Raw genomic sequence first — 18,784 nt, 5'->3', positions numbered from 1 at the left:
TGGGTTGAGCCTAGGTCATTTGATTGGCATGTCTTTCTCTGTGGTTCACAATAGAAAGGGGAGTGTCTTCCTTGGGTGGGTGGTTTGATATGTAAAGAGGGGGTGTAGTTCAGATTCATATGACCAAATGAGATGCCTTCTTGGGGCTCAGATCTTCCGACTCAAGGGTGACGTCGAAGGCTTACAGGTGCAGAGGGCGGGGTAGTGTCCGTAGACAGGGCGATATCGCAGGGAACACAGAAGGCGATTGAAAGATGTGTGCGTGTGTGTGATAGCGGTGCTGCAGGTACAGCGTCAGGCAGCAGATTTTGCGTTTCGTTCCAGCCCTGGAACATCAGAACCCAGGCTCCGGAGATACTCTTTTTCTCCTGCAATGTCGGGCGGAGGCGACGTTCGTGTGCTCCGCCAAGAATCCGGGCAGGAGAGCCCGAGGATGCCGGCCTGGAAACGAGAGATCCTCGAACGGAGGAAAGCAAAAGGCAGCGGGTCTGGAGCAGGTGGCGAGTCTTCACCGAGCGCAGCCACATCTCGTGTTAATGGCGAGGTAACAGGAAATAGCGGATCTAAAAATAAGGACGATGCCAGCGGCGCTAATCCTAACGGGAACTATACCATCACCCCTGCCAGTCAGTTTTTCGGTAGCAAGCGTGGCAGCGGCACCCCCAAATCCCCGGAGCAGTCACCGGTGAAAACAAAAGATCTGTGGACGGCCATAGAATCCTACGACCCGAAATCAGCGGAGAGTAAGGTAAGGGACAACGGAACTGAAGAGAGCCTAGTGTTACAGGAGAGTTTAGGTCCGTTGGAGGAAAACCCTTTTATTAAATTAGAGAAGGAGCGAAAGAAGCAACTGGACCGGGAAAGCTCACGTCCCATGCAACACATATTGGAACTGTATGGCAGTGTTCCTGGGATTCGGACTATTCGTGCAGAGAACATCATCATTATAGAATCCGATCCTGATTACTTTCCGGAGGGAAGCGGCATTAAACATGCATCTAAACTGCAGCAGAACGGTGTAAGTAGCTATAGCTCTCTTAACGATCTGTTAGAAAGGAGAGGTAGTCCGGTTGCTGAGATACGCGCAAAGGAGGTAGTTATTTATGATACAGCACTAAGTAAAAGCGAGGAGAACTTAAGCACTGTGGGTCACGGTTCGGAACTGGCCGACCTTGTCGACGGTCAGGGCAGGGTGAGTCGCATGCTGCAGAAATTCGACCGTAACTACGGTAAACTGCAACCCAGGTCGCGGAGCACTGAGAACCTCCTAGACTTAGATTCTACTTCCGTGAGGCCAAGATCCCGACCCTCACCAAAGCCAGATCTGGTGCCAAAGCCAATCACGTCCCCTCTGCCGGGCTCGCCCGTACACACCTTGGACCGGTCAGTGCCGTCTAGCCCACAGATTTCTCAGTCTTCCAAAACAAAAGCACAGCCTCCTCTTTCTGATGTGGAGAGCCCTCCTGCTTCCCCTCATCCCGTGTCTGCCCTCCTCCGGAGCTTAGAGGCCAGCCGTGGTGGTCGCCGGATCACCATCAACCCAAAAGAGGAGGCAGACAGGGCCGGCTCCTCCAAGCCCATCCGTGAGCGAGAATGGGATCAAACAGATGGGTCCTCCAAGCCTCCCAAGGTGCCATGCTCTCCAGTCCGTGCACGTGCCGACTTTTCAGACGACGGCCCCGGTTCCCTCCAGCCGCCGGACTCCCCCACCTTCGAGTTCCGCCCGGCCCCCAGGCCGGACCTCTCCCTGGTCCCCACCGGCGACCTGCAGGCCCGCGCTCTCGCCAACCTGCGCCTGCAGTCCCGCAAGTCCTTCACAGTGATCCCCAAGACTCGCCGCAGCTCCTCTGTCTCCTCTGCCTCCTCCCCGGGTAGTACCACGCCCTCCAGCCCGGTCCTGTCCCCCCCACCGTCTTCCCAGCGGCCCTCCGAGCCGACCACCTTCCCTACCCCCCTGAACTCGACTTTAGCAGCAGCAGTGCCAACCAGTCGGGTCGTGCCGCCCCCGACGCCGCCCGTCTCCAAAAAGCGAGAGTCTGAGAGGGGTCCCAGGCCAGCCAAAAAGGAGCTCCTGCTCGGTCAGCCCGTGCCCAGCAGTCCACCACCTGAACCGGTGGCCCAGCCATCTCCTCCACCCCTTGCCCGGAAGGAGCCGCCACTGCCTGCTGAGAAACTTCCAGTCACCAACATCGACGATGTGGACGTGGAGCCCACACCACCTGCTCCGGCACCCGTTCCCGGTCAGCCGACCACCAGCCCCGTGGTGCAGAAGCGTAAGGGCAACACCTTCACGGTGGTGCCAAAACGCAAGCAGGAGCCACAGGTAGCCTCGCCTGATCCCCAGGACTCAGCCGCTGGGTCACCTGTGGCGGGTGCTGGGGCCTCCCAGGCCCCCTACGCCCAGCTGGGCACGCTGTTGAAGAAGCGCTACCCGGCGGTAGATGAGATCGAGGTCATCGGTGGCTATCTGTCACTTGGCCGTTCCTGCCTGTCCAAATCTGGATCCACAGGCAAAAAGGTAAAGTAGCCTCACTGTTTATAGCAGGAGTTTATAGCTTTAAACAAGCAAGCTTAGTTAAAAAAACACAAACTGCTCACATTCTTTCCATCTGTATCTGTTTTGTGTGCATCGTAAATGTGTGATAACTCCGGCTGAACCACCGGCTCATGTAGCATGCAAGGCTAACTTGACCCGGTTTTTAGGCTTTTTAGTTAATGCACACACAGCCCATTTCTTCTGGATGAAATGCCATTGGTTAGGTTTTTGTTTTGTTTTCATTTTGTTTTGTTGAGATATTTCACATATTTAGCTGCATGTAGGTCATGCTTGGCAGTGCAGATTGCAGAACACCCAAAGCTCATGGCTGGGGTTGCTGCCTGGCCCGTGAGTAGCTTTGTTAGAGGCCAGAGATTGCGCAGAGTCTCATTAGATTACAGGTATGCAGCGTTGTGGACCACCGTCCAGCCGAAGCGTGTCATTGTGCTGCCGCCTTACTGGGTTAGGGTGGACTTGAGGCTCATTGATTGGGCAATCTCATCAAGCCGCTACCTGATCCAGGGGATTTGGCTGGGAAAACCTGACCAATCCACAGATTCTGGGGGCCAGATCAGGCACAGGACTGGCCCGGATCTGGCATGGCTCATCGCCCTGGGGTCTCACATCCACAGGAGCTTAGTAGCGTGCTTTAGGCACCTACCCGCCTCTCAGTGTTGTTAAGTGACCCTGTGATCCAAACAATGTGTATAGCTGCTAATGATTAAAAGCCCATGACGGACTGCTTAGGCTCAAGGAGGGAGGGCAGCTACAAGTGCCAGCTCTCTGAAAATGTTGTAATAACAGCTTGCGGTTTATCATGAAATTGCTTCTAAAATGGTTTCTGTTGTTGACTTTCTCTCACTGCTGTTTGTCTTGTGGCTATTTGACATTCTGCAGACTTTCTTGTTATAATTTTTTTGTTCCTTTGACTGAGAACGAGGTGTTGTCCTGGTGTGGTCATGTGACACAGGTGTGGGGGCAATTAGAGGAGATATGTGCATTCTGTAGTCATGTGTAATTCTGAACAGAGCAAGGAGTGGCCAGAAACTGCCACATGATCTGAGCACACTGAGAGAGACATGGGAGGTTTTGAGCTTGCAGGATTTGGAAGGCTTTTGTGGCTTGCCACAATAGGTGACCAGCCAAACACTTGCTCACAAAGCAGTCTAGGAGAAGATGAGTGGGTAATTTTCAGTTGTTAAAGGGAAGTTGTGTTTTGGGTGAGGCATATGTTGAGAAATGTCAAGTCTCGTCTCGGCGGACTAGTATCAGTTCCTCTGTCAGATAAGGATAGATCATGAAAAATAAAGAACAATCAGCATCTCCATTCCCACCCACCACCACCAGAGCTTGTGACACTTTTGTTTACTTATTTATTTATCTTTTAGAGGCCGAATATAAACCAAACATGATGAGGCATAGTGCCAACCTCATTCAATAAATACAGTAAGCTTAGTCAGCACAGGGCAGTTTTGTTGCTCATGGCTATGAAACAAAAAACGCAGCACTGGGCCATGGGAGGACTGCTTGGCTTGGCCTAATCCTTCTGCCCCAAAGCTTTTGGGCATTACTGACGTCCTTCCCCGCCTCTCCCGCCCCAACCAACGCTCATGTCACACCCAGAGGGGGAGAAGAACTCTCCTGCCAACCATGGAGATGCACACTGGCATTAACGAGAGGCGCCTGCTCAGATGCCAGCTAGGGTTGATCTCCTGTGTGTGTATGTGTGTGTTTGCGCACTTTTATGTAAGTGTGAAAGAAAGGGAGAAAGAGAAAAGAGCCTGTGTGGCTTTTTTTAGTCCCTTGCACACCCAATTGAATTAATAACACTGTCACAATTGGCTGAGAATAAGCTATGCCTCCTTGTGTCCCTGCATTCCACACAGACTTGTTTTTTTGTTTTGTTTTGTTTTGTTTTGTTTTGTTTTGTTCTCCCTGTGGCAAAGGTTGGACTGGGTTTTTTTAAGCATCAAGGGCAATTTGTGTGGAATTCCAGCCCTGTATACGCCTGGGCGGAGTGTATGGGCCCTGCCTCTGAGGGATGGGTGACGTCTCGGAGTGGTGTTTGTGGGCTGCAGAGGCCCCTGTTTGCAAGAGGAAGGGTTTGCTAGGGGATTTTTAGTCACATCAAACGGTGTGACACTTTGCAGCAGCACACGGTGAAGACTTGCAGCTGGAGAAATATTCACCACGGGTTTCCATCGCTACCACTCACAGTCATAAAAACGTCCCTTTTTTCTTCTTCTCTGTAACCCCTCTTCTCTTCTGTTCATTCTCGTTTCTTTCTCTTCTTTTCTCTTCTCCTCTCTTTCTGTATCTTTCTCCCTCTCATATTTGTGGCCTAAGTGTGCATCATGCTGTCTCTCTCCATCGTTCTGCATCCCTCCCTCCCTCCTCTCACTCCCTTTCCTTTCCCCCTCTCTTTTAAACTTTCTCACACATTTTTGTGGGCCAGCCGTTTCTGACAAAGTTCCTGGGACAGACCAGTGAGGTTGTGAGAGGGAGGGGAGGGAGGTTTTTTTTTTTTTTTTTCCATGGAATTCTAGGGCCCAAACTGGAACGCCGCCGCCACTGCTGATGCCGCCGCCACTACTCTGGCCTCTGAGCTCCTTAGCTGTGGCCATGGCTGCAGTAGGTTTAAAGTTCCTCTCATTCTCCAGTCTCCAGGCCGCCTCTTCCCACTCCTGTTCCCAGCCGAAGCATTGTGCCTGGGCTGGGCTAATCAAGATTGTCCTTTGCTCCTTGGTGTTTGCTCGTGACTTGCTGTGTGGTGCACCTCGAGCTCTGCCGTGATGGGATCGGAGGGGGAGGGGGACTATATACGTCAGGCGCAAACTCAGCATGTCGTGGGCCATTCTGATAAGACAAACGCAAACCCTGTAATGTGGATTTTCTGTGCCAGAACAGTAGGGAATTCCATCCACATTCTGCAGTGAAAAAGCATTTTGAAGTGTGTTGATGTGGTTAGGAGTGAATATGAATTACTATGATTAAGATTGAGAATGAATGTGGAGTGAATATGAATGTGGATTAATGTAATTTGGAGTGAATCCAGATTGATAACGGATGACTCTGGATGGCACCCTATTGTCTGTGTGCTTGTGCTGTCCAGGCAGTATAGGCTTTGGCTGCCGCTGGAGAGATGGAAAGGGCGGAGCTGCTTGTTGTGGTCTGGTCTGAGGCTTTTGGAAGCACGCTGATCTGTCATTATAGGCAGGAAACCATACAGGCAGGCAAGCAGTTGCAAGGGCTAGAGCCTAAAGCAGATTGTGTGTGTGTATGTGTGTGTGTGTGTGTGTGTGTGTACGTGCATCTGTGCGTCTGCATGCTTATGTCTGTACACACATACAGTCCTTCATATAGAGTGTGTTCATATATGAGTGTATGTGTGCTTTTGTGTGTTTGTGGGCATAATTTAAGCCTAACTCTTAAGTCATGTATATTCATGAATCTATGTGAATGTACATGCATGTGTGTGTGTGTGTGTGTCTCATTTATCCGTCACAGGCCTCTGGTTAAATAGAGAGTTACCCCCTTAGAGTTGCCGTCATTTGTAATTGAGACCGTAGATTTCTCTGTAATTAGATTATTGGGTTAAGCTGTTAAAGCATAAATTGGGGTTATGTAACTAAAAATGGTTTTCAAACTGAAACAGGCAAGGAAATCCCATTGGCTAGTTTGCTGCTGTAGTTGTTCTTGGTACAGTTTTACAAAAGTGGAACATCATGGTTAAGCATTAGACATGGTTTGACTCTGGAGCATGAGAATATTCTATGTGCACACCAGGTTAAAGCTAACTTGCATTTAAATTATGTCAACAGTACCAGTACAATCTGTCTCTGATCTGTACATTTTTTACACATTAAAAGTTTTACATCAGTCATACATTGTGCCGGAGATTTGTTTTTGTTATAGTGTTTTTGTTTTGTTTTTGTTTTTATAGTGTGTTTCTGGGACTTCCAGAGGTTTGTGGCCATATGTCATTAGTGTGTAGCATTTGTAAAGTTGCTGGTCACACTCATCACCTGACTTTTGTTTGCACTGCAGGGAGATTCTCTGGCACCTTGCTGTCATAATTGCCCTGTTTGCTCTGGGCGTGGGGGCTCTTGGGCGCTGTCGATGTCGATGGGGCAAGGGTACACAGGCCGCTCTTCCAGAGCGAACACGTGTGTGTGTTTGTTGTGTGTAGGCTTGGTTAAAGGCTAGGTGATGCGTCAGTCACACACACACACACACACACACACGCGCGCAGAGGGGCTGTGAAGGCACACACCCTCACGAATCCTTAGCCATTATAGCACTGTAGTTATTCTGAAACAGATGTCCACTATGATTTTGGTTTGTTTGTTTTTCCCAAAAGGGTTGTCCCGCTGTATTTGAGGACTTCCCCAACATAGCCTACTACTGAGGCGTCATCAGAGCTGGTGGATACTCAGCAAGTTGTGAATGAGGGAAACAAACTTGGCATGGCGACTTTGTGTATAATTTATGTAGACAGCATGTGGCTCTGAAAGACAATAGTCTTCCGCAATAGTACTCTATTGTGTTTCTGTTACAAGTGTGTCTCTGTTGTGTGGGTCTGCAGCAGATTTACCATACTCCCATTAAGAATCCCCAGCCTCTGTGACTGTACTGACCAGGTCATGAGACCGGCAGACTGCTCACCACCGGTCATCAGTCTTCCTAAACAAGTTTACATTGATGGCTACAGATACCATAGGTGGAGGTCAAACTTGGTACTGGGTGTATAACATTGACGTGATGGAACTGGCTTGAGCAATGAATGGTAATGACAAACTGCAGAGACTCCTTTACCGGCTGATGTCATGGAACAGCCGCTCCATCAATGAGTAACTATTTTCAGGTGAGAAAACAAAAGGGTTTTATGGTCATACCAGGCTGTAATAACTAAATAAACTGCTCAAGAATCCCTTGGTTGCTGGGTTTGAGGTCACTGTCAGCGTCCGGTGTTGAGGAATGCTCTAATGACGGCTAACTGTTAGCTTTAGCGATAGCATTCTCTCCCCCAAATCTCTGACTAGAGGTGTGAAAGTCCACTGTGTTTAATTATTCATTCACGGGAGGATGTCCACTCCTACTCGATTGCGTTTACTTACTGTTACCGGCATCGCCCCAGCACCCCTCTGTCTTTCTGTCTGGTCATCTGTTCCTCATCATGTAACCCCCCACCCCCCAACACCACATACATACACACACCTCTGTCCCCATTGTCTCTTGACTAGTGTCCACTTGTCTCCTTCTTCTCACACTGCGTGTCTGCCTGTCTGTCTTTCTGGCTTCCCTCTGTGTTGTCTCTCTCCATCTTCCCTCTTTCTCTCTCTCTCTCCATCTTCCTCTTCCCTCTTTCTCTCTCTCTCTCCATCTTCCTCTTCCCTCTTTCTCTCTCTCTCGCCCTCTCCCTCCATCGCTCTTCCCGTCCCTTGCCTGACCTCGGCCCTGCTTTCTGTCCTGCAGAGTGGCAACGAGCCAAGCACTGGTGTAATGCTTGAATACCCCTCTACCACCCACGGCTCTCACCCCGATGACTGACACGCGCACACACACACACACACACACACACACACACACACACAGGGCGACTGGGCTTTAACATGTTTGTTGCTGGTGATTGTCACTGACAGAGAACATTAGCCCCAAATCATTAGCAGGCCTGAGGACTTCAGTGCCGCCACGAGTGCTATAGATCAGATCGATATCTTATATCGATTTATTTGGTTCGGGTGTGCGCTTGTTTTTATTTGTGTGTGTATGAGCGAGGGAGATAGTGAAAGAGAAAGAAAGTTAAAATAGATAATGAAGAGTGTAGTCATGTAGTCCGTAGTGGTATTTATTTTGTGACCCTTTTGTGTATCGAGTGGTTTTTCTGTATCTATAGGTGTCTGGTTGTGTGTGTGTGTGTGTGTGTGTGTGTGAGAGGGAGAGAGTATGTGTGAGGGAGAGAGTATGTGTGTGTGTGTGTGTGTGTGTGCGCGTGCGTGCGTGTGTGTGGCTGTGAAAGTGGCCCTTAGCTGTGTGTGCATGATTGCCCTCTCAATACCGGTGGAGTAATTAGAATTCAGACAGCAGAGCGCCGCTGTCATAGTCATGTTTAATTCAAGCAGGTCCTGGCGTGTGTGTGTGTGCACGTGTGTGCGTGTCTAAAGCTGCCTGTGTCGATGGTTTGCGTGCGTGCGTGCGTGCGTGCGTGCGTGCGTGGTGGATGGACCTGTGTTTGCTTGTATGTGTTCTTGCTTGTGTGTTTGCCAGTTGTGTGTGTGTGTGTGTGTGTGTGTGTACAAATGGGAAAGAAAATGACAGTTGTTTATACATGTTAATGGAAAACCGGCACATATGGAGGGTAGGAATCATGTAGGTGTTGTGTGTACCAACAGGCCACCGTAGCCTTTGGGCTGCCAGATGGATACTATTTGGTAAACACACCATGCAAATTCTAGTCAAATGTGCTGGTGATTCAGTTGGCAGATGGTTTAAGAACATAAGAGACATTAAGCGCAGGGAGGTGTGATGCTCTGTCATGAGCAGTACCGCCTGTGTGTCTCATTTAGTCAAATAAGTTTGTGTTAAGAGTGGGTGGTCAAGCGCTCCAGTATCGTTTCACTTTCATCCTGTTTTAAGTAGGGTGTTCAAATTCTGGATCTGGCAAATCAACCTTGTCTGGCCTCTGTCTTTCTTTCAGTGTCTGCCTTTCTGTCCCCTTAGTTTTGGGTACGTACTGTACACTGTTAACCTAAGCCTCTGCCACCTTCTTTCCTTCCCTCTCTCTCCCCCTCTTCTCTGCTGCCTCTACTCCCCCGCTCTCCCATTTCTCTCTCTCCTTCAGCTATATCCATGGTGTCTGTCGCCGGGCAACAGGCGGCCATGGCCATTCTATCCTGTCATTTAGGATTCCTGGATAAGGAAGAGTCTCTTTTTTCACGCTCTGTCTATCTTTCTCTTTTTTTTCCTCTTTCTCTCTCTCTCTCTCTCTTTTCACACAAACCTTTGCTCCCTCTCATTTGCTGTGTACACACACACACCCTCACACCCAAGTCTGTAATGAATGAAATTAACATCAAACAGCTGAAGTTTCAGCCAGCCTGCTTTAGAATTATAAACATTACACAGGTGCCCTGCCCAGTCTGACTTCCTCCCCTTCCTCGTCTTTCCACATTGTTTATCTATCGCTCATTCTCTTTTTCAGTTTTTACATCGTAACTTGGAAACGGTCAAGATAATAACAAATAAACATGACGGCTCTCGTTCACGCCCACAAACCGTATACCACAGTGATCCATCAAAGGGAGGAGACCCTATGAGTGTTTTACACACACACACACACACACACACACACACACACACTCTCACTCTCTGTCTCTCTCTCTCAAATTGAAATTTAATGTGGATATATTGACATGAATTTTTGGATGCATAGTGCCAAGTGGCAAGATTAACATAATATAAAGTAATATAGCATGATAATTGAAAAGATTAATAACTAGATTAGATAGATAGATGTATCTGTTAATAGATGTGATAATAGATGTGCACCCACTCACAATAGATGTCACATGTAAACACACACACACACACACACACACACAAATACACACAGATGCAGTCATCCGAGGACACCTACAGTAGCTGATGTCCCACACAGATAAAGCCTATCCTGCTATCCCATACAAATTAATCCTATCCTGCTTAAGCGGTCACATCACATGTTTATGTTTACAAAGCTTACCTGTTCACGTGCCCCTGGTAGTAGAGGATGTGCCTCCTAAATCTTCTTAAAGAGCACTTGGACACATCTGCAGACAATTTGTATAGAGGGTAACACCAGAAGACGTCCTGATTTGTGTATGTCTTAACTAGCACAAAAGAAACTACAGATAGGGCATCTGTGGCCTACTGGTTAGGGAATCCGACTTGGGACCGAAGGGTGGCCGGTTTGATCCCTAACTGGTAGGAAAAATGTGGGTGGGGGAGTGATTGAACAGCACTCTACATCCATATCAACGGATGAGGTGCCCTTGAGCAAGGCACCTAACCTCCAACTGCTCCCCGGGCGCCGGATTAAGGGCTACCCACTGCTCTGGGTGTGTGTGTGCTCCTAGTGTGGGTGTGCTCCTAGTGAGCCCTCTACTCTGAGTGTGTGTGTGTGTGTGTGTGTGTGTGTGTATGAATGTGTGTACACTACCCAGATGAGTAAAATGCAGAGAACCAATTTTCAATATAACTTAACTTAATGTTCAAAAGAAAGCAATGAGATGCTATAAAACTAGAGACAGTAGATGCGGTGCTGTGGTGTGATGCAGAGTTGATGATTGAATAAGACATTTTTTAGGCTATGTGTAGAGAGGTACACAGGTAGAGTCAGTTCACTCATGTTCTATAGGATCTGTGACACGAATATATTGGTTAATGATGGAAGAGTTCCGCATGGAAACAGAAAGGTCAGTCTTCTGGTCTTTTCCATCTGTGTGTCTGAGACACGGCTCTCGAGAGGCCTCATACTGGAGCCTGCCTGCTCCTCATATTAAGCCATTAAAGTCTCTGCTGAGAGATTAGCTTTAATCAGACATCTGGTCAGTCTATCCCTATACCTCAATAAAAAGCCTCTGCATACTTTGCTACTGTAGTATTCTCTCTCTCTCACTCTCTCTCTTGCGTAAACACACACACACACACACACACACACACACACACACACACACACACAGACAGATAAATAGCTCTTTATAGATAGCTCCAGTCTGACCTGACCGCCTTAGCACACCCATGCCAACATCACTTCAGCCACGCTGTATGTGCCAAGTAGTGCTCATAATTCACTTCGGCACAACCTACTGACCTGCCATTGCCTGTGTGTGTTTGTGTATGGGAGTGAAGGTGTCTAGTATTTGTCTTTCAGCTTGTCCAAGAGTGTCTCTCTTGGAGTGTGTGTGTGTGCGTGTGTGTGCGCGTGTGCGCACACTCCATGTGAAAACAGTTTTCCCGTCTGCTCATTCACCCGAAACTCCCTCTCCCTCTCTCTCTCCCTCTCCCTCTCTCTCTCTCTCTCTCTCTCTCTTTCTCTCTGCCTAGTCCAAATCAGGACGGGCCATCTAAATGGCCCAGAAAACTCTGTCTCTGGCACACTGCCCTTTTCCTTTCATGTGCACTCAGACACACACAGAATCGGCACGCCTGAACTCCCGGGGTTACGCACTCGGTCGCCCCGAAGGCCCTCATTACAAGCGAGCAAGGAACTCTCGCACCGTGGCATTTACGACAGTTCCTCAACGCCAACGCGGTAAAAGGCCAAATAAGAAAAGGCACCACCGGGCCTGACAATGGGGACGACAATAGCACCGCAGCTAAAGGAAACGCTAAAATTAGCGGCCCTGGTGGTGTGAGTCATCCTACTCCATTCTGGTGTCTTAAGTGTGGGAGTGTGAGAGGGTGAAGGGGGGGGGGGGGGGGGAGAGAAGGGCAGGTCGGGCAGGGGATGCCAGGGCAAGAGGTAGCTGGTCCCCCCTGCTGCTAGGGGTGAGGGAGAGAGGGGAAGGGAGGAGAGAGGGAAGAGAGGAGAGCCTGGAGGCTGGAACTGGCCTAATGTAGCTTCTGCTCAGACAGACGAATGAGATGATAGAGTGAGAGAAAAAAAGAGAGAGAGGGAGAGAGAAGAGGTGAGAGGGAGAGATGGGGAGACATGGAGAGAGAGAGACATGGAGAGAAGTGTTAAAGAAAGGGAAAGAGAGAGAGGGTCAGGAAGAGGAAGAAACTAACGAGAAGGGGAATTACACAGCGCTGAAAGACGGAAAGGAGGAGGAGGAGGGGGGGAGTAAGTAAAGGAGAGAGAGAGACTGAGCAAGACACTTCGGAGAGAGGGAGAATGACACTGAGATGAAAGAAGATCAAGGTTGTAGAGAGAGAGAGAAAGAAGAGCGAGAGAGGGAGGGGCTCATGCATCACTTCTGGCTCAATAATGCGGCCTTTCACAGCCACGGGTGGGCACAGAGCCCCCCTGACAGCAGGGGAGGGGAGGGAGAGAGGATGGGACGGATGGAGTGAGCGAGCAAACGAGTGAAGCCCTTTCCCCAGCCGAGAGGAAGTAATCCCACAGGCTACTTTGATTTATTGATTCGCTCTCTTTGGCACGGCTCTCGGTTCTAGGCTCTGCTGCAGGCAGAGAGAGAGAGAGAGAGAGAGAGAGAGCTTCTCCTCAGTAGGACCTGCCCTGTTCAAATAAACCAGCAAGCGCCTCTTACAGGGAGAGAATGAGTCAGGAGTGGGAATTATAGCAAAGGCCTCTGATGCCCACGCCAGTTTGGAAAAGCCAGAGATGGAAGGATGACTTTTAAAATTAATTTACACTTGCTGTTAGATTGGCTTATGCATGTGGGCAAACGAGTGTTTGATTGTGGAGTTGATCCATTGGATTGTGGATAAGGGTTGGGGGAAATCCAGTGGCTGAGAAAACCTGCCTAAAACCGCCAAGAAATATAACATTGGGCATGGGAAAACTATTTCATTCTCAGTGTTAACAAGTCACCCAAATGTGTGGCCGTCCACTGATGTGCCCAGTACGTTGCATTGAATAGGAGACTTGATTGAGTTCAGTTATCATCTCTAACCCTCTCTGGGCTGTGCTTGCTTGGGGAACTGTTGTCCTTTTAAGGTAAACCTTTTTGGAGCAGCCCTAATATTATAAAATAAACACGCTCTTAGATCAACTTGCTTTAGAATGGCTTGTTTGTGTTAAAGACTGCAAGAGAGAGCGAAAAATGTACTGTTGAAACAGTTTTTCACAATTAGGGTTATGAATCGCTTTGCCTGAATCAAACTTACTGTCGTTGTCTTTTAAAAAAAAAAAAAAAAAAACTTTGTTTACAGATTCATGATGCTATTTCTTATGTAACCTGCAAGCACAATGATCATTAAGAAGAATCATTGTGTGCAGTTCTAAGCTATTACCTTCCTACTATTAGCTTCCATCTCTCTGACCATGTAAGGTCATTTTTACACCAGAAGACAATGGGACAGAAGAACAACACTAGTTCAAATATAGTTTGAGGCCATCTTTTTGTACCGTATTGCATCTCCTAACTTGGTTTGAGTTTATGAACTCACTAAGTGTGATTTGGAGGCCATTACAGAAACTAATAACAGTGAGTGTTTTTTACCCACTGACATCGAACGGTGCACTCTCATTACACAGGACGAGATGTGGTCTACTCGTCTGTCTCCTCAAGAAGCTACTTCAGACACGTTGTCATGGTAAAGCTGAAATCACAATGGAATCAAGATAGTGCTTCTCGGAACCACATAAGCAGCAGTTGGCTCAGGTCATTTTATTGTTTCTGCTAGACAGACTTTTGAACATCAGCCCTACCAAGTCCAGTTTAATTGTGATGTAAATACTGATGGCTATCAGTTATTGGGTGACAATTTGGTGGAAATTGGTGTGTGTGTGTGAGAGAGAGTGTGTGTGTGTGTGTGTGTGCATATATGTGTCTGTCTGTGTGTTGCATTGCAGTGTCTTGCTTTTTGCATGTTTTGTTGGGTCTTTAGCAAAGAGCCTGAGTGATGTGAGCGACACAAAGCCACTCCTGTTTTGCTGTTCTTCCACAGATCCCTATACATAGCCTCCTATACATTACTGGAGGGGGGTGGAAGTTGGTGCCTTGTGATGACGATTAGAGTAGACTTAGGGCAAGTCACATATGACAAGGAGATTGAAGGGGAAAGGTACCAGAACAGTCACCACAGTCATGGTCATTTGACCCCATTCTTGGCCGAGATGGACATTCCTGGTATGCAAAGCGGAAGTCCAGCTCCATATTTAGTTCCACTCAGACTGGATGTACGTAAGCATGTCTGGTGAATTGGTGAGACACACTTGATTGATAATGCTACTTCCTCATTACGAAGCGGGCATCTGAGAAGACATTCTCAGTCTCGGTGTCTTGCCACATCCTGCAAACTGCAAGGTGTGTGTGTGTGTGTGTCTGTGTGTGTGTGTGTGTGTGTGTGTGTAGTGCAGTGCAGTGCAGTGCACGCACAGGGTCTGTATTTGTGGGGTTCTATAATAGAATCCCATGAGAAATGGTGTGTCACCCTGTGTGAACCTAACCAGAAGGGCCCATAATAATACATTAACACAGAAATAGAAGCCAAAACTTGTTACATTTGATGCTACTCTTCATAGTAGAAAGGATGAAAATACTTGCGGGTGTCTGCTTGGTATTTACAGCTTTTGAGATGAAGCAAAAAGTGCTTGTCATCACTGTGATCTGGTTGTGTGTCTCCTTGTAATGCAGTAGAATTGCTGCCCCAGATTCTTGTGCACTTTTATGACTGATACAAGGGTCAAGCTACTTCAGGGAAGCTATAATAAGGAAAACCCCGGAGATATGTGGCCTGAATAAACAGTCACTTCATCACATATCTATATGCATCTCAATTGGTGTCATTAAGATATTGCCCAAGTTGTGTAGCCTGTAAATATAACCGGCAAAGAATTAATCGTGCATGTTAATGTTTAATCAAGTAACATAATACTGCTAATTAATTCATGTCGACCATGAGTGCATAAAAATGAATGAATTTCCTGAGGGAAGTGAGCTGCTCAGCGTGCTGCTAATTCTTTTTCTGAAACACTTTGCTTGAACTCTCCATATCAAACCCAGCCATATCATACAAGTATGTGATGATTGCAGGTGATGACATCTAATGTTTGGTTTGGTGTTGTCAGTAGTCACAGTCTCCTGTTGCCTTTATCAGTGCCTGACATGGCGTCTTCTGTGCATGCTGTCATGAAAAAGCTAACATGATTACATGCTATCATGACATTACAGCACTCACGATGTTACAATGCCTATTAACACTCATAAATGGAACAATAGCACTCTAGGTTTGGAAAATAGATCATAAGAATTTATTTGTATATGACATCCAAATGGCGTTCTTGTGACATGATTATATTGGTTTTATGACTAGAGATTAAAAGTAAAAGTAAAGTGATCCTTTCTTTTTCCTTGTTTGGACCCAGTCTTGTGTTGGATGCGTTTTCCTTTGACATATCTGTAGACAATGCAACAACTTATGCAAAATAATAATGCCTAAATGAGATGAACAAAGCAACTGGTTGGTCAGGTTCAGGCACCTCCAGGATGTAGTGATACTCACTTAGTTATGATTCGGTTCTAAACAATGAAGTTTTTTTGTTATGCGGTGAGTGTATGTTTAGACATACAGCATGTGCGTATGAAGTCTCTCGGAACGCCTACGTGTAGGGTTTTTCCGAAAATGATAACTTTTGTCAGGGATGTTATTCTCTTCTTGTAAATGGGCTCTCGGGGTTGCATAACGGCACCTCATTTAGCATGGCATCCTACGCGCAGACAGCAGGCCCAAAGCCCTTCAGCCCTCGGGCAACTTAAAAACCCTCCTCCTCCTCCTCCTCCTCCTCCTCCTCCTCCTCGGGGTGTGACCGCTCCAAGCTCCTCTGGTCCGACAACTGTTTTGAGAGAACTCCAACTTCTCAGCAAGGACACCACAGCAGGGCTTAGAGGCTGCAAGGGCTGTAGAAAACAAAACAAAACAAAACCCTGAACAAAACCGGCCCAAACTAATATGCCCTTTTACACAGCCAGACAAAAGCCAAGTGTTGTCACTAATGAAGTGTGCCTGCTTCATTTTTTCTTTTCTTTTCATTTTGGTGTTGAGACGTGGCGCTGTTTATGCCCATGGTGTGTGTGTGTGTGTGTGAGAGAGAGACACACTGAGGGCTCCTCTGTGAATAAAGAGAGACAAGAGTGGATTAGTGCTGTCCTCAAAAACATTTTGACTTGTGCCAAGCCGCCTCTTAATGAAAGCTTTCCGTCCTCCCTCGACGACGGCTCCAGCGCCTTTTAATAACCTGTTCTTTAATTAATAGCGATCATGAAGGCAGCTCTCGGGGAGGAAGAGGGGAAGCGGCGCTGCGAACACTAACGACAGAGTTCACCTTCGAAATGATACGAGTCAGAAAGCTCCCTTTGATTCTCAGGGATGAAAGCGATGCGCTTCGGTGTTGACAAAACCCCCCCTTGCTCATGCTCAGGCACTTAGTGATGTTATTTTGGTGGCCTGCTTTTGATGTTTTGTTTGTCACTAAACATGGAGGCTGTCCTCATGCATTTTTATAAGGGAATGCACATTATTACATGAAATGCACCATTATTTTGAAGTATTTTGTTTTAAAAATATTCTATCCTTTTACATCTGGCTCGGGATTGCACTCCATAAACAGGGTTTCTCTCTGGGATGTCCTGTTGCAAACAGATTGTCAGCCATCACTGTGAATTGATTGAGACTTCAAGCAGAGAATGTGTGTCTTGTTGTATACAAAGTGCACTGTGAGAGGTCTGAAGATGGCTTTCTGTTGCTAACACATTCGGTCCTCTGTTCTCTCTTTCTTTCTGTCTCTCTCCCTCTCCCTTTCTCTCTCTTTCTGTCTCTCTGTTTCTCTCTTACAGCTGAAGATCTCCTTCAATGAGTCGAGTCTGCAGAGCACGTTCGAGTACCCGTCCGAGAACAGTGTCTGGGGCAGCGAGGACGAGGAGGAAGACGAGGAAGAGGAGGAGGAGGAGGAGGGGGGAAGGCCGAGGAAGGAAGAGGAGCAGGGCCTCCTGGAGCGTGTGCGGATCCCCCGACCCAGCTTCACCAGCTCCCCCACACACACCACCACCACCACCAACAACAACAGCACTGGTAAAGAAAACACAGAGAGAGATGGAGAGAGGAAGGAGTGAGGGAATGGTGAGGAAGAGGAGAAGGAAAAAGGGAGAGAGCAAGAGAGGGAAGAGAGAGCAAATAGATACATAACTGGACAGAAGGAATTAAAGACAATGGTAGTAAAGAGGGAGGGGGGGCAGAAGAGGAAATGTTTGAACAGACCAATGAAGGAGGATGGTAAAGATGGAAAGAAAAAGGGAAAGAGTGTGTGAAAAAGAGAAGAGAGGAGGAGGAGGAGGGAGAGGAAATGGAATGAATGGACGGGATCGGAGTGAGGGAATGATGAAGGGGGGGAGAAAAAGAGGGAGAGAGGGGTGGCAGCCAGGCCGACACACACACTGAAGGGAAATGGGTTTTGCAAGTGGGTTGATGGCTTTGGTCGCAGTGCCAATGGCAGGATGTGACCGAGAGAGAGGGACAGAAAGAGGGAAACGTTGAGTCATAGTTCTGAAGAGGTGGCTTTGGAACAGATGCGGTCCAAGGTATCTGTCATTCTTGTGTTGAGTGGAAGGACTGTAAGTTTTAGGAGGAAAATAAAAGGCTATTTTAGGAGTAGCTGAAACTACAAAAACTGAAGCTTTAGCCTCGCATCAACTCCTCACAGACTAGAATCAGTGGAGACACCTGCTGGCCATCTGGGAAACATGCCCCTTTAAACTTTTTGTTACTGATGATGGTGGTCATGTTAACACCACGAGTGTTATAAAACCACATATAACCAGTTTTATATATTCTAATATATATTCTTGCTTGTTTGTTTGCTGTTTGTTTGTGTCTTTATCCCCGACCTTTGTGTTGTGATTGACAGATCTGTCCAACTACACACCGAAGCATGGTATGGATTACAGTGCCTGGCAAGACCACAAGCTTGATGACCCTGCCCTCCTGGGGGGGTCCAATTCTCAACGCACAGACACACCCCAAGAGGAGGTCATGGTAGGACCAACGATTTACTGCCATGCTTGACTGTAGTCCTCAAGGTCACATATTGTGTTGAACAAATGATGTGTGTAGAATTTTGAAAGGGCCCTGGAGTTTGAAGATAGACATTTTTGTTTTGAATTCCAGTTGGTGGTTGGTTACATATTGTGCCATGTCTACTAGTTGGTGCACGTGTATTGTGATGTGTTAAAGGTTATCTACATAGGGACTTGTTGTTGCTCTTGCCTTAATGGAGTGAGGGAGATAAGAGTTGGTCTGTTTGCTGTGTGTGTTTCAGCTCACGCCGGCCGATAGCTCCTCCCTGTCAGACTTCAGCAGTGAACCAGCTCTTTACTTCTGAACCTCTAGAACCTTCTGGAACGCCACGGGACCAACCACTGCCTGCAAGCACCAGCCCGCCTACACACGAGTACACATACGGACATTTACACACACACACACACACACACACACACACACACACACACACACACACACACACACACACACCAGTGGGACCAAAAACCCAGCAAGACATGAACTGTCAATCCAGTTCAGACTTTCTTA

General features: G+C 47.6%; 1 protein-coding gene across 1 annotated transcript; it reads left to right on the top strand.

Moving 5' to 3' along the window:
- Positions 1–152: 152 nt before the first annotated feature.
- On the top strand, positions 153–18,706 carry tprn (taperin). The gene is made up of 4 exons (XM_042059684.1): positions 153–2,518; positions 17,038–17,272; positions 18,105–18,232; positions 18,516–18,706. The coding sequence occupies exons 1-4, from the start codon at positions 374–376 to the stop codon at positions 18,576–18,578; spliced, it is 2,571 nt and encodes an 856-aa protein (XP_041915618.1). The 5' UTR covers positions 153–373; the 3' UTR covers positions 18,579–18,706.
- Positions 18,707–18,784: the final 78 nt, after the last annotated feature.

Source organism: Alosa sapidissima, chromosome 13 (genome assembly GCF_018492685.1).
Source record: "Alosa sapidissima isolate fAloSap1 chromosome 13, fAloSap1.pri, whole genome shotgun sequence".
Taxonomy (NCBI): Eukaryota; Metazoa; Chordata; class Actinopteri; order Clupeiformes; family Clupeidae; genus Alosa; species Alosa sapidissima.
Note: the sequence above shows the minus strand (reverse complement) of the source record. Positions and strands in the feature narration are given on the sequence as shown.